This window comes from Cygnus olor, chromosome 5 (genome assembly GCF_009769625.2).
Source record: "Cygnus olor isolate bCygOlo1 chromosome 5, bCygOlo1.pri.v2, whole genome shotgun sequence".
Lineage (NCBI taxonomy): Eukaryota > Metazoa > Chordata > Aves > Anseriformes > Anatidae > Cygnus > Cygnus olor.
The window spans coordinates 15995577-16010548 of NC_049173.1; the positions used below are offsets into that span (position 1 = coordinate 15995577).

The 14972-nt window shown below is 38.6% G+C and overlaps 1 protein-coding gene across 3 annotated transcripts in view; it reads right to left on the reverse strand.

The window, feature by feature from the left end:
* The window catches only part of PPP4R4 (protein phosphatase 4 regulatory subunit 4), a 74767-nt gene extending 67658 nt beyond the window's left edge, over positions 1 to 7109 (reverse strand). For 2 of the 3 annotated variants that reach the window (XM_040559023.1, XM_040559021.1), the window contains exons 1-2: positions 6896 to 7109; positions 6332 to 6405 (exon numbers count right to left, since the gene is read on the reverse strand). In XM_040559023.1, coding sequence (XP_040414957.1) covers positions 6332 to 6405; positions 6896 to 7003 — 182 coding nt within the window. In that variant the 5' untranslated portion in view covers positions 7004 to 7109. The remainder of the gene's footprint in view (positions 1 to 6331; positions 6406 to 6895) is intronic. The other variant, XM_040559020.1, reaches the window with a different exon arrangement.
* Between the last annotated feature and the right edge of the window lie 7863 nt (positions 7110 to 14972).

Genomic DNA, 14972 nt, shown 5'->3' on the forward strand with positions numbered 1-14972 from the left:
TACTACCCTGACTCTCTTAAAACTCAAGCGTCTACTATAGGTTTTGGGCGAAGAGCAGCTGGACTACTATTCTCTGCTGATTCTACCTATCAGCAGAAACTGAATTTGAGTCACAGTGCAGGGCCGTGAAACTATCACGTCATGATGTGTGAAGGGCTCCCAACACCTAGAGTCAAGTAGCCCTCAAGACAACAGAAGGAGCCACTGGCATACTGCAGTCACTATACTAAGGGGCACCATCTTGTGACAGTGTTCTCAGACTTACCATAAATGACCTACTCTTTGAGGGGTCTATACATTGTGTATTCTAACACTACATTTTACCGTCTCTTGAAGTTTCCATTGGATGCACCTTCAGGTCCTGAAAAACTAGCACAATGCTATTATCTGGTGCCAAATCAGGCAAAGGATACAAAAACAAATTAGTAATATTGAGCAACCATGAGGATAAAAGCTCCTTACAAGTACACAATGTTGTTATGAACAGTTGGAGCTTTCTAAGGAAGGTGATACAAAGGAGAATTATTGTACTTGCACATTAATTATGTGCCATCTCAAAATGAGCTGTGCAGCTGTTAAGAAGTTATTTATTAAGTGACAGTGTTCATCTAAACAAAAGGAAAACAAACTCAGTCTCCTGCTGGGCAACATGCTATCCCTGTACAGGATTTATCATGTAGAAACGACAAAAAATTGTAAATACTTAGCTAGATATTCCTATGTAGATTTTTTTCTAGGAGAGCATGACAAGGTTCTCTGAAGTCAATAGAACAGGTTTTAGATATCAAAAAAAAACAGTTCTTTCAACTGTTTATACTATGAAAAAGGGCAACCACACAGCTACCTTGTTTCTCGTTATTATCTTACACCTGAAGATGATCTGAAACAAATTTAATTAACACCTCCAAAGGAGAGGTCGTCAATGCAATAAGGAAGAGCTACCACTGCCCTGACACATCACAGCTCTCACACAGACTTCTAGAAGTCCATTTAATGTCAAAGGGCTCATTAAATACACCATAGCTGATACCTTACACTCTTCAACCATTTCAATTGGTACTTAACTTCAAAGACTCAGAGCATAGACTCAAGATTAGCGTCACCTGATCTAAATCTGTTCTGCTATTGATGGAAGAATGATCTACCAGGTGTGACCCCCTCTCCACTCGTGCTCCCACTTATACTAGCATGAGTTGTGCAGTTGCACATTTTACTGGAAAGGAGTACCTGGAAATCCTAAAATTACTGTCAGTTCCCTAATTGGATTGAGACTGCATGGTTGCAGTTGCAGGAGAGCTGGCACACAAAAAGCATGACAAACATGCAGTTGCACAAGGAAAGGAAAGAAGAACCACTCTTTCTGATACTGCAAGAGCTTCATCCAACTTAACTTCACCATGAAACTATACCAGGAAACCTTACCTTCATTAATACCATAAACTAATGAAATCTACTGGTAAGTCTGAAAGCCATTTCATCTGCTCCAGAGACTTACTCCCATTCTGCTACCCACTTCTCTTGGGTGTTTTTTTCTGTTGCACAAAGTACTGGATGACCGAAGTGATCTGTTTTAAACCTAACCATTACTTTCATGGTTTGGCTCAGGTAAATTCCCCAATGAGCTTGTGAGGGAGAACACAAGGGCTAGAACAGGGAAATAACTGGCAATGACATCTTCCTGCATTGACTGTGGCCTGAAAGATACAAGAAAAATGAAACAGATTTTTCTCTTTTGTTTTTGTTTGTTTGTTTGTTAGTTTTTGAGGTTTCTCTGAACACCTTCCTAGCATATACTGTGTACGTTTCCAGCTGCTTCCTTAGCTGTAGTTTCAAATCAGCAAGTGTGATCAATGGAGGTATTTGCACAAATACAAGTTTTAATAAAAGCACGTGACTTAACATTGTTTCAGAAGAATATATGTACACTTTTCACTTTAAGGAAGCAAAAATATCTACTACATATACATGAATTTATTTGCATAACAGAGTCAAGGTCATGCAATTAATTTATCCATCCAACTAAGTGAATCAAGAGTGAAATTTCTATATAATATATATTGTAATTAAAAACAAGACATTATTACCCTGAGCATAATTCAATAAAGACTGAAGAATACAGCTCGCAGGTATAGTTGGAAGAATTATTTTCCAACACGCTTAATGTGACAGTTGGATCCCTCAGTACACTATCTAGGCAACAGGAGCATAAATTCAGAAGCTGTATAATCTGTTATATTAAACAATGCTTATATTTGAGAACTAACTCCTAGAGTTATATTTAAAGGAAAGTTTTCATTTAATTCAAAAGCTGAGTTGCTTGCCCCTACAGAGCAAATAAAAATCTCAGAAACTAATACCATGAAGACTACAAACTAAAGGAAAAAAAATTTAAAATCTCTGAAGTACTAGTTAGTTGTTTTGATGCTCACAGTTAACAAAATATAAAGTGTAAAGAGACATTTAGAATTTAAGAATACTCTAGCTAACCAAAGATGGCTACAATAAAGTACAACTTTTTTTTTTTTTAAATAGGAAAGTACTAGGTTTATAAGCATTGAATTCTTTCCAATCTAGATAGAGTATCTATTGTATTGTCAAAAACTGTGTTAAAGGTTTTGGAGGGGCACTGTGTTGTTTTCTGAACTGGGAGATAGATTTCCTCCAAAACCAAAGTACAGTGTGTTCCCAAGAGGGTGAATAATTCAGTCTTCCACCTTGATAACTCATTATTACCCTGTTATTTTGAGTATGACAGAAATGTCAAGGCCTGTAAGCTTTAACACTAAGCAGGCACAAATAAACAAAAAGTAGCTGAAAACAAAATAATACAATACACACAACAATGCAAAACCCCTAGGGAAAGCTATCAGAAAAGCCTTCAGAAAACAAACCACTATACAGCGTGCATGCTAGTAAATATCCCTGAATCCAAACCAAATTGACATCAGACAAACAATGCATACTTAGCTATTGGCTTTATGCCCTAAAAGGGTAAGTTACAGTAAGACAACTGAGAGTAAGTGCTGCCATTAAACATCAGCAATCATGGAAGCTACAAGCAAAGGTTCATAGCACGAATAAAAATTGATGTCCCTGAGCCGCTTATTGTCACTCTCCTGGCACAGGTCACAATGCCCTGAAGAGTCAGCGCAATGCACAGCATTCAGTTGGCTTCAGTGCAAAGTCTAGCAGCTTGTCTTAATCTGCTGATGTTTTCCTATGATAAGCCATCAGTCTTGACACTGACATGGATGAGATAAACATGGCTGTTCTGCTCTCTTGGCTCTTCTGTAGGGGCAGCAACATCGAAAACTCATTCAGAATACAACTCTGGTGTAACCCAGCAGAACACCAAGCATTCAGGCTAAAGCTCTAAAACCTAGTTCCTAGACATTTAGATGCCTCTCCCTCTATAGGCACTCAAATCCATTTGATTTCAATGATAAGTTCATAGACATCTGACAGCCTGGTCTAAAGAAGTCCAGTTCCTCAACCAGAATTAAGGTTAATTGAGATTACAACAAGTGACATTCTTATTAAGTTAGAACTTGATCAGTCTCACTGCAGAATGTTACCTAATTAAAATTGAGTACTCTCAGCAACAACAGTCCGGAGCTGCAGTTCACCCATGCTTAGGTCATATTGAAGGGACTCCGGCCACCAAGAGAGCTACTGAACCTGTTCCTTTTGCTTGCACAACTGTTTCTGTAGCTACACGATGAGCCAAACCAAGGAGCAATGTATAGTACCACTGTCAAATGAGAAGCAACAGAAGAGACAAAAAAACCAAACTGCTGAAACTGATATGAGAGCTGTGAAACAAGCATCTCCTCACATACGCTGTAGAGCAAGAATCAGTCAAAAAAACACAAACACGTTATTCAGGTACTAAAAACCTCAGAGAGTAAAAGGCTGTGCTGTTCTCTCCAACTAGGATGTCAATGCATCTATTTTCAGACTACTATTGTAAGGCTTCAGAAGCAGATATGTAACGGGGGGTGGGGATTCTACTAAACATAAAACAGCTCTGCGTACAAGCAGCCCGGAGCATCCAAGTTCGAGGGTGGGAAGGAAAGGCTGGGAGTGGGTTTTGGGGGGAAAAGAGGCTAGTAAATGAACAGAAAGTGGCTGTTTTTTTTTTCCTGTTTAGAATGAGAGCCATTACAACATGAGGACTCTTTTTGGACTTTCACAGAAATTAATTACTAAGCATTAGCTTTGCTGTATCATACAAAGGCTTCACTCAGTATTATTCAGCTCCACTGTGCTGTACAAGAAACACTGCTTTAAAGATATCCCCCTCAGTAAATTAAACATCTCCAGCTTGCAGATCAGAGTTACATAAATAAGTGACAACATAAATATGAATGTGCCACAACATCAAATATTTCTATACTACTTGTAGATACCAAAGGTAATAGATTTACTTTCTATTATTGTTTTTGCAGGGTATTTTTGTTTATTTGTTTTGGGGTTTTGTTAAGTATATGGATTTGGCATCATCCTCTCCAAATGGAGCACAACACACAAATCATTAACAATTCATTTCAATCTCACTAAAGGCAGTTTTCCAGGGGGATTTTCAGAAATGGCAGTGGCTTTATGGATAACATCAAGGAGAGTCCCACATAAGGGACAACCTGAACAAAGGCAAATAATGCATCTGTGTGATAAAATGAGGCATGAAAAGACCAGACTGTCATTACTGTCAAACAGGAACAGGCAGAGATATTGTATTATAATAGATGAAAAAAATACCAGACAAGCCAAAAATACATACCTTTGTGCATTACATAAAGGATACTACTCGTGTTACAGGCAGCTTTTCAACTCTGCTTATGCCCTACTTGATGGGGGAAAGGCAATATAAAGCAAAAGCTTCCACTGGATTAGTGTATTAACATACCTGGACAATCACAGCAAGTGATTGCCTCACAAAAAGCTTACCAAGCAGAGATGAAGCTACCTTTCAGCAATAAAAGACTATGCAGAAGCAAAAATGAAAACTTCAGCACAAGGAAATGAATGTTATGCCTCCAAAACAGCTGTTCAAGTACAGAGAAAGCTGATGAAGATGTCAAGAGAAGTTCAAGGCCAGGTTGAAAAGCAATTAGTAAGATGAAAGACATGAAGTAGAACCTTTTACCCTTTAACAAGGCAATGATCCAGTAATGATATATTGCTAGAAACATGATCTTTAATTGAGAAAAGAGCAGAAAGAACAAAGAAATTTGCTGCCACGGGGCTAGGGGGAAGTCAACCATGCTCCCTGCTGTGAGGTAAAAAATGAAATTGACGTGCATCTTTCCAATGATATGCACCACACACAAACTGTTTCCTCTGAATTTCCCTAGAGTCAACAGACTACTTTGATTACAAGTACTACTTATAAAACAAAAGTTTTTAAATCCAGTATTTAATAAGGTTTGGCATTAAAAATATATATTTTTTTCAAGAGTAGTACTAGTGGACAAAAAAACACTGAACTAAAAATAATTGCACAGACCCCAAGAAGGGAAAATTAAGGCACTGGGAATACGTACTCTAAACATTGAGGACAGTAATAGACTAGAAGAGCACTTAAAATAGCAGAATAAGCAAACTGTGAGGAATCTGCAGCTGTTTCTCCAATTACTAGGTATTGTTTAAAAATGAATATGCAAATCAAAATCCTTCAGAATACTTGCACTCTCAACGCTGACTTACACAATAGTTGAAAGAGATCTGTATTTTAACTATCAATGTTTAAGTTTTTCCAGTAACTGCAGATAAATACTTTAAAGGACAAGGAGGAGGTAAAATGAAAAACCAGAACACAGGGAAGCATTAATATAGTATCTTCCACAGTATTTCCTAAAGACAACTTGAGAGATCAGTTTTGCATTCTCCTCAGAAAGCCCAGATTTATACAGTATGCTCAAATAGCTCTGCTACCAGTGTGTGGTAACTGCTCATGCCTTAGAGCAAATACGAAGGCATCAAACAATTGGCATTATTGATGTTAACACTCAGGGTATCTTGCAAAATCAACTGCAGGGGAAAAAGAAGATGAAGTGCTAGTCAGTGTTGGTGAGGGCCATATTAGAAACTCAGAAATGTTGGTACATCTACACGGGCAGCCTATTGATGCAATATAAAAAAAAAAAAAAAAGAGAAAAAAACTACAGTACCTATTTTTATCTTGTTTATACAATCAACGTAGAGGAAAGTAAAAACTACTACTGCAAGACAGAAAATAAAAGGAGCAAGGAGTAAATACACAAGAAAAAAAAAAAGCTATACATAATCATGAAGGTCAGTAATGTTTGACAGTAACATTTTTAGGAAATACCTGAGTAGGTAAACAGCCCTTTCAATATCATTGAGTTCTTCATCAACTGTCAGTCTTTCTATTTCTTCTGGTGTCTGTCAAGCGTGAAATAGAGATTATGAGTTTACAATGCCTTACTATTTCCTCATTTTAATCTTCTAAAAGCAACCCCTTCCTCCCCACATCCAGGGACAGCTCCAAGAGTAATTTAAATTTAATCCTTGAAATCTCCAGCTTCAAACTGAGTCAAATAAATGGTTCACCGGGAAAAGCTGGGAGGTAATGAAAGTACAGCTCCATGCCAGGCACTACCGCAATTAATCACTGAAAGGAAAGTATAAACAAGTCGCATGTAAATTAATCTAAAGACTTAAGTTAGTCTATTTTTTTTGCAGCTTAACATGCTTATTCTGAAAATATTAAGTCCCTGCTGTATGGGACTCAAGACTGTTTATTCCAGGAGGAAGGAAAGCAGGCTTTAACACCCGGGTGCCGGGCAAGCAGCCCGCCCGGTCAGGTAGCCAGGCACAAGCAGAGACAATTTCACGCGGCTCGTAAAGCACCGTTCCCCGTCGGAGCAGATACCTTCAGACTCCTGCGGACCGGCCTCTCTATAATAGTTAGCTCCTGCAGGTCTTCTATGTATCCGAACAGATTGCCCTGGCTAAAATCCATCCTGCAGAAGAAGACCATCGGGTGCACGCACCACCTAGAGCCTCTGGCGAGGCGCCGCTCCCCCGGAGGCTGGCGGAGGAAGGGCCGGCACCGCGCAACGCCCCCGAGGAGCGGCCGCGCCGCGCCCGCCGCCGCCGCCGCCCGCCCGGAGCCCGGCCTCAGCGCGCACACTGCGGCAGCGCCCGGTGCCCCGCCGGGCCCGGCCCCCGACGGGAAACTTTCCCCGGCCGGGCCGGCACCGGGCCGGGACAGCCCCGCGAGCCGGTCGCCGGGGCAACGCGGCGCTACAGCGGCCTCCGCGGGGCAAAACTGCTGCCGAGCGCGGCAATATCTGAACGCGAGGAGGGGGCGTAGCTCGATGGCAGCCCCGGCCCCCTCAGCGCTCAGACACCGGGGGCTTGTTCTTGTCCCCGTCCCCCGTCGCCTCCCCGGGGGGTCCCCGCCGCCGCCGCGGCCTCCCCCGCCACGGCTGTGGGCCGGGAGCCCCCCTCACAGCGCCCGCCCCCGGCCAGGTGTGCTCGGCCGTGCCTCGCCTCCAAAGTGCTTGGAAGGAGAATGACACGGGAGTAAATCTGTAAAAATTCAGCATTTAATGTGAAATGCCCAAAGCAGATTTCTCCCCCAGTGAATGCTTTCAAATTAATTTCATTTAAAGGCGAAAGATAAAAAGAAACCTTTGACATACTTATCAGGGAACTGTGAACCTGCAACGAAGACATCATTTCCGCTCTTCATAACTTCTTTTTCTTCATCTTTGCGGTGCTTTTCCTCAGCCCTGGTACAGGAGCTCTTCCTGAGGCATGCAGTTACGCCTTGGGAGCCGTAGGACTGCTTCACAGGGTGCACTTGGGGTACAAGGGAGAGTGTTTCAAAATAAAGGTATGCCACTTTCACCCCTGAAGGATGGACAAATAAGCATGGAAACACTACCTTTCTGAAGAACTTAATGTGACAACGTCTTTGGAGGTGGGCTACCAAAGCAGAAAGCATGCAGGGCGAGAATCAACAAACACAACCGCACCTGGCGCTTACCTAGCCAGGGAGTTCTCTGGGCTTTGAGACAGTGGCCTTTGCAATTACTGCAAAGGAAACAACCAAACAACCACGTTCATAACAAACAAACAACTGTAGATACTTTACAAGAGCTTATCTGAGGACTTCATAATATTTCACTGCTGCTTTGAAAAGCACCCGTGACCCAACAAGTTTTGTTGGTAAAGATAACTCCAGAAGTTGTAAGGATTAGACAATATTATGTAGCCCATTGCCAAGAATTTGGTTGACTTTTATGATTGGTATCTCAGCTTTTATTTAGCAAAAAAAATAAATAAATAAATAAACATTATGCGTTATTTCTCTGTGTATTGGATAGGCCAAGACCTGTGCTCAGTTAAGCCACTAAAACAATAAAGAATTAAAGCATCTCCATTACTTCAAACGTACATCAAAATTGCCAAGAGAAAAATCTGAACCAAAGTACATACAAAAATTAAATAATTAATTGTTATGTAACTGAAAACTGAAACAGTCAGTGTTTTCAAGACATTGTGATGAGCCAACGTGTACAACCAAAAACACTATTTTGAAAATGTCTTTTGCATAATCCTTTTAAGTAGGGAAAGTTACCAGACTGGAAATTGATTAGCTACCAATGTCCTCTCAAAGTCATTAACTAACTAGGCAGAAATTAAGGAAAAAAAAAAAAAAAAAAGAGCTTAATAAAATGTTCTCAAATTCAGAGTTCCGACAACCAAGACATCCAATGGTAAAATATTAGAAAAACTTCTTCAAATCCTAATCTGAGTCAGAAAAATCCTTTCACAAGTTTGTTCACAGCCAGTTTGTAATTATTTCACCTTGCAAATAGTTCTCATGAATCTTAAAGGTCTTCTGAGAGCAAAGATGTTTTCTTTCATGTTCCTTGAATTAGGAGCTCACTGCAGTTTTCAAGTCAGGTATTTCAAAAGTCAGTTTTAAAGACTGAGGCATGTTGAGTTTAGCTTTATGATTAGGATATTTTTTCATATTATACATTATATAATTTTTGTAAGCCACAAAAGAAAAGGCTTTTTTATAAAGATGCAAACAAGTCCCTTAATGTCTTTAAAAAACTGTGCTTATAACTCAGTTCAGGCAACATTACACATGCGTAACTCCTGTCAATTTTAAAATCAATAGATATGTGAAATATGTTTATAGTAGATATGTTTGTAACATCCTGAAAATGTGAAAAGCAGAATAAAGATGAGATTTCTGTTAATTAAATACCAGACCAGAATGAACATCACAGAAGGAATTAACTTGCCACTATTCAATATACTTATCTCCTTTTGACCCACAAATTTGTTAGATAGAAAAAAAAAAAAAAAGGCTTTCATATTTTGTTCCAAAATTACATATATATGTTAATCCCCCCAGTAGTAAAGCTGCAGGCATATTCTTCCCAAATGGTCTTTCATTCTCATCTGTGATGAAAGTCACGCATGATTTCACTTCCACTGCTGCTGCTTTCAGCTCCTCCCTTTTCCACTGCTCTCTTCTCGCAAATAAAGCTTTACTTCCAGCTTCATTCTCAACCTTGTCAGAGCTATTGTAATAGTATGAAGTGCTATTTCATACTGCTTTTGTGAAATCCAGAGTGAATTGGGACCTCCATTTTAACAGAGGAGCTGTGTAAGCCTGTGAAGTCAAAACAGGGTTGATTTTAAATAATCCTTCATTGACGGAGAAAATTGCAGAGCACCTGGGACAATGGCATGCATACCTAACTGAAAGAAGAGAAATAGTGTTATTTATGTGTTCTACCGCAATAAACTGTACATGCAATATGGATGATGACTAAAACCAAAGACAAGATAGTGGGGAGGACGTGGCTATTCCTCCAGTACGCTGGCTGAATCCACAGACCCTTGTGTGTATGGATTTACCATGTTTCATACATGTGCAGTTCTCCTTTGCTGCCCAGCAGCTGGGTGTCAACATTCTGGAAACTGCATTGAAAAAGTTGCAATTCTTTATCTGTCACATGTTCCCAAAGAATTAACCTGTAAGTAAATTAGTCCCAAAAGTCAAAAATTCTGGAAGTCTCAACATGCATTGCAATGCCCATGTCAGCTGAAATTTGAAAGAACTGGTTTGGAGGATATAGAAGGACATGCCAAGAAATGCTTTCAGACAAAGTGTATGTACTCCACATTAAAAGCTAGTATTTCCTGTGCAAGGGCCAAACCAATAAAGGAGGAAAAAAAATCAGTAGAATATATTTAGATTATTTTGTAAAAGAAAAAAAAAATGGGACAAAGCACTTTTTCCCATTTCCTTGGCTTTTTTTAACATATTTTTAATTTAGACTACTTTTTAGCTGAATATTTCCTTTCAAAATGAAGAGTTTCCTTAAAGGTCAAAATTAAATGTTTCATTCTGTCATTTCCCCTTTTTCCTGTTAATTTAATATTAAAAGTAATAATAAATGCCCTTTCATGCAGTACACTATGTAAATTAGGCACTGCATAATCACAGTTCTGTTCAGGACTCAATCCCTAAACTGAGTGTGCAGAAATTTGATTCAATCTTTTCACCACCACCAAGAGACAGCCAGAGCTGTATCAACTGTTGCCAACATGTCCAAATGAGCAACTTCTGATGGGAATGGTTTTATTTTATTTTATTTTATTTTATTTTATTTTATTTTATTTTATATTTTATTTATTTCTACAGTTTAACAAGCCATTAAAAAATGCAGCTTTAATGTTCAACCTAATGCCTTTGCCTTGCAAAATAAGATTTCTTATTCCATACTTACTCTAAGAAAAAATGTGTCCATGAACAGCTATTCTTCAGAAAACCTCCATGTCAAGGCAAACCTGTAAGAACATTCCTCTAAAAGAACCACACACAAAAATCCGTGTCTACTTCGGAACAATGCTTGGAACGTAGCATACACAAACCTCAGCAGGAAAAAATATTATTTAGCATATTTTCTAGTTTGTTGCTAAGAAACTGTTGCTTCATTTTCCTATTGCCATTTGCAGAAAAATTCTGATTGTTCATTTGCCACTTTGGTCAACTCTTTGTAACAGCTATATAATTAAAAAGGAAAACACTGGAAAGTACTCATTGTGCTGTCATCATCTGTACACTGGTCCCCATACTCTCTCCTATAATTTAGTGCCCTCCAATAATATAAAAATAAAATAAAATAAAATAACAATAAATATGTATTTGTAAGATTATAAACTGCATTCTTCATATCTTTCCATAAGAAGAACTACCAATGCCCTACAATGTCGAATCTGCTATCCACTCTCCAAAAGTAGTTAATTGCTCTTGCATGAAGACAGAGTAAGAACAGAAAAAATACATTTACGTATGTCCTCATTCCAGGTATTTGTAGGATTTCTGACCTAATAGTAGCATCTAATAGCATATTACTTGATGAAATTTAAGCAAATTATTTTCTATTTTAAAAAGAACACTTTTTTTTTTCCCCCAGGTTTACTATTTTTTTTTTTTGAATATCTACATAAAGCAGAATTTACTTACATTTTAAAAATAGGAACACAAATGGTAAAAATCTCAATAAAGTTGGTTGGATATTAGAAAAAATTTCTTCACTGAGAGGGTTGAGAGGCATTGGAACAGGCTGCCAAGGCAAGCGGTTGGTCACCATCCCTGGAGGTATTTAAAAGATGTGTAGATGTGGTACTTGGGGACAGGGTTTAGTGGTGGACTTGGCAGTGCTAGGTTAATGGTTGACTTGATGATCTCAGAGGTCTTTTCCAACCTAAGTGATTCTATGATTCTATGATTTCATTAGGGAGTTCTATATGATATTGTATCAGTCTTCTCAACCCTTTACAATGAGCAGGGACCTGAAAACATCTCTGGAACTAGTAACGCGGATTAAACAATACTGGGCGCAGTAAAGGGACTGGAGCTCAGCCCAGCCCAGACACTCTTCACAGGCAGTAAGGATGCCCGTGCCCCAGCTTGGGAGGTTAAGTGGATTTGTGTGTGTGGACAATGGTGAGAGAGCCTCAGAGCCAGACTGGCACCGTTCATTTCCTAACACAGAGGTAGCCAGTGAGTCCAGTTCCTTGCTATGACAACCATGAACGCGATCTGTCATAAACATGTCAAACTTTATATTAAAACTAACAACTTTTTTGTCTTTGAGTAATCTTTACTCTCTGGTTGCCATAGAAACTTCAGATTTCCTACCTAAAATTACTGTTGGCCAGTTTACTGGGTTTCTTCTTGTGCCAGTGTTGTCCTGTACTTTAAATCATTCTTCCTTTCCTGTTATTTAAAGACTGTAGTTGTATCTATTCTAATCCTGGGTTAAAACAAGCTAAGGTGAGCATTTAGTCTTCACTCCTAAAACAGGCTCTCCATTCGCCTCATCACCCTTACTGTCCTCTCTGCATCTGCTGCAGTTAGACTTCACCTCTCTTGAATAAATGTGACCAGAATGACAAATGGTATTGCAGAGAGGAATTTCAGGGAAGTAATTCCTTCCATGAAGATCTCTGTACATGAATTAGCTTACCAAATATACCACATTGGCAGCTCACAGCTATCTTGTGATCAATTAATGCATGAGGTCATTCTTGTCCACAGTCTTCTAAAACTCATTAACTCCTATCTTAAAGTCTGAATTCTCAGTATTAGCCTTAGCTGAATGGTGCTGCACTTCGTGGGAGTAAATTCATCCCATTATTCTGGTCCTTAAAGTCCTTTCAATCTGACTGGTATCATAATTCCGCTCTGTATTAATAACCTTGTGTCATCAGCAAATTTAGTATTGTATCACAGTTATTAATGAAATAAGATTAGTCCTTAAGAAACTCCTTGAGTTAACTCCCTATACCTGATAGGTTAATTTATCAATATACACACCAATGTGCTCTTACAAATAAAATATGCTTTTCCCTTCCATCTTTAGCCAACTCCTTTCATCTCAAAATTCTCATCTATTCCTCATTATTAACCATTTCTCATATAGCAGACATTTTGATGGTGTCCGGATGGATTAGATGAACTATATATTTCTGTCCATAAAACCATTTCTCTTTTCTCCCTTCTACCCTCCCTCCCCCAAAAAAAATTTAAAAAAAAAAAATAGAGAGGTCAAGTAAAATAGCCTGATTTCCCATCTCCTCTTGACTCACCAATACAGGATTTTATTTTATTCCCTGCTATCTTCATCACTTTCTTTGTTATTCTTTCCTTTAAGATACATTCTGAAGTATCTCTTGCATCTGACTATACTTGCAACTATTGCAAACATTTCCCATGTCTTAAATGAAGGCCTCTCTGCTATTCTTCAGCCACACAGAAAAATCTTCACTTTGATATATCTGTACTTGAAAAAGTCTTTGCTATTGTGCCTACTGTTAAATGTGCCAGTACTCTTGAAACTCATGCCTGGAGATTATCTTGCTCTCCTGTTTTTATAAATGCATTAGCTGAAGAAGAAGCACTGTCTTTGACAAAGCATCCTATATAGCAGAAATGTTTCACGCAGATTAGTAAGCAAATCAGCTGCAAAGTTAAAAGAAAGAACAAAGAGAGAGAAAAAAAAAAGAAAGAAAAAAAGAAAAAAAAAAACAGTGCAGGCAAGGCAGCATATGTTTTCAAATGAGGTTTAACAACAGTGGAGAGACATAGGAAAAATGTTCCAGAATACTATAGAAGACAGAAAGAAGAAACCATCCTAAAATTCTCTCCCAGTTAACAGTCCATCTCTCAGATTATTATTTTTATGGTGCTATGTCTTAATGGATCTTGTCAGTCCTAGAACGATATTGAAGAACTAAATATGGGAACAAAGGTGTTGAGCCCAAGAGAACCAAGAGTTTACCTTCCCACTTCAGGGCCAGGGCGAGAGCCTCATCTGAAATTCCATAAGAGAAAGACAGAAGACCAAATTCTACAGCCTACAAAGCACAAGAGGTTTCAAGTACCCCAGTGGCCAGTGGCCACATATTCTTCATGTGCAAAATGTGCCTTAAGGTCAGTACCAATATAAATCATTACATGGTGACATTCTTTTATTAGCAGAAGTGGCTATTAAGATCAGTAGTTAGGCAATACTGATGTTCCTGCCAGAGAAAAGGACAAATCAAGAAATAAGCAAAAGCATTACAGACTTGATTACTAAATGAAAACCTACATCAGTCTTTCACATGCAGATTCAGCTGTTCCTGGCACTGAATGTAGTTACCGTATCACTTATCCCAGAATTAAAGGTCAAAAAGATCTCTGGCTCGACCTACCCTAAGAGAAGTCTTCTGTATTTTATAAAACATCAAAATATTAATTCACAAAACATGTAATGTCTAATATATAATACCGCATAGTAGGGCTTAAACCATGATCTCAGGGCTACTGATCTACAAGTTTACAGTTGGGATGGATAGAAGGATCTGTTGTCAGCTAAAGGTTGGTAATAAAGACATCAATATTCTCAATTTCTCTTGGACCCTCAGACATATTGGCCTAAATCATTTGGAAATTATTGATAAAATAATAAAATATGTATGTAACGACATGAGTTATACAAACATACAGCTGGTATGGTTTGCAACTATTATTAATACACATTATTATCTTCAATTCACAATTTCCTGGTATTTAAATAACTGTTGATCTACAGAAGTCCTAGGAGGAAAAGCAGACCTTGAGAAGCTTTGTTTGTCATTGGCCTTTTAACCAACAGCTCACTTTGCACTGTCAGTAATGGCATTGTATTCACCAACTGCTTAACATCTCACTTCCAGGTATGACAGAAATGTGCACTTCTTGTAGATAAAGGCTTCTCACAAAACAACAAAGCTGTGTCACTGAGGTAACAGAGACTCAGGAAGATTAATGTTACTTGAAAACTAAGAAAATGTTTAGTTCCTTTGGTTATGCCTTTTCAAAGCAACTCAGAACATTAATGCCTTACACAAGTTGATGCCATGGTAGTAAGTAAGAGTTGCCA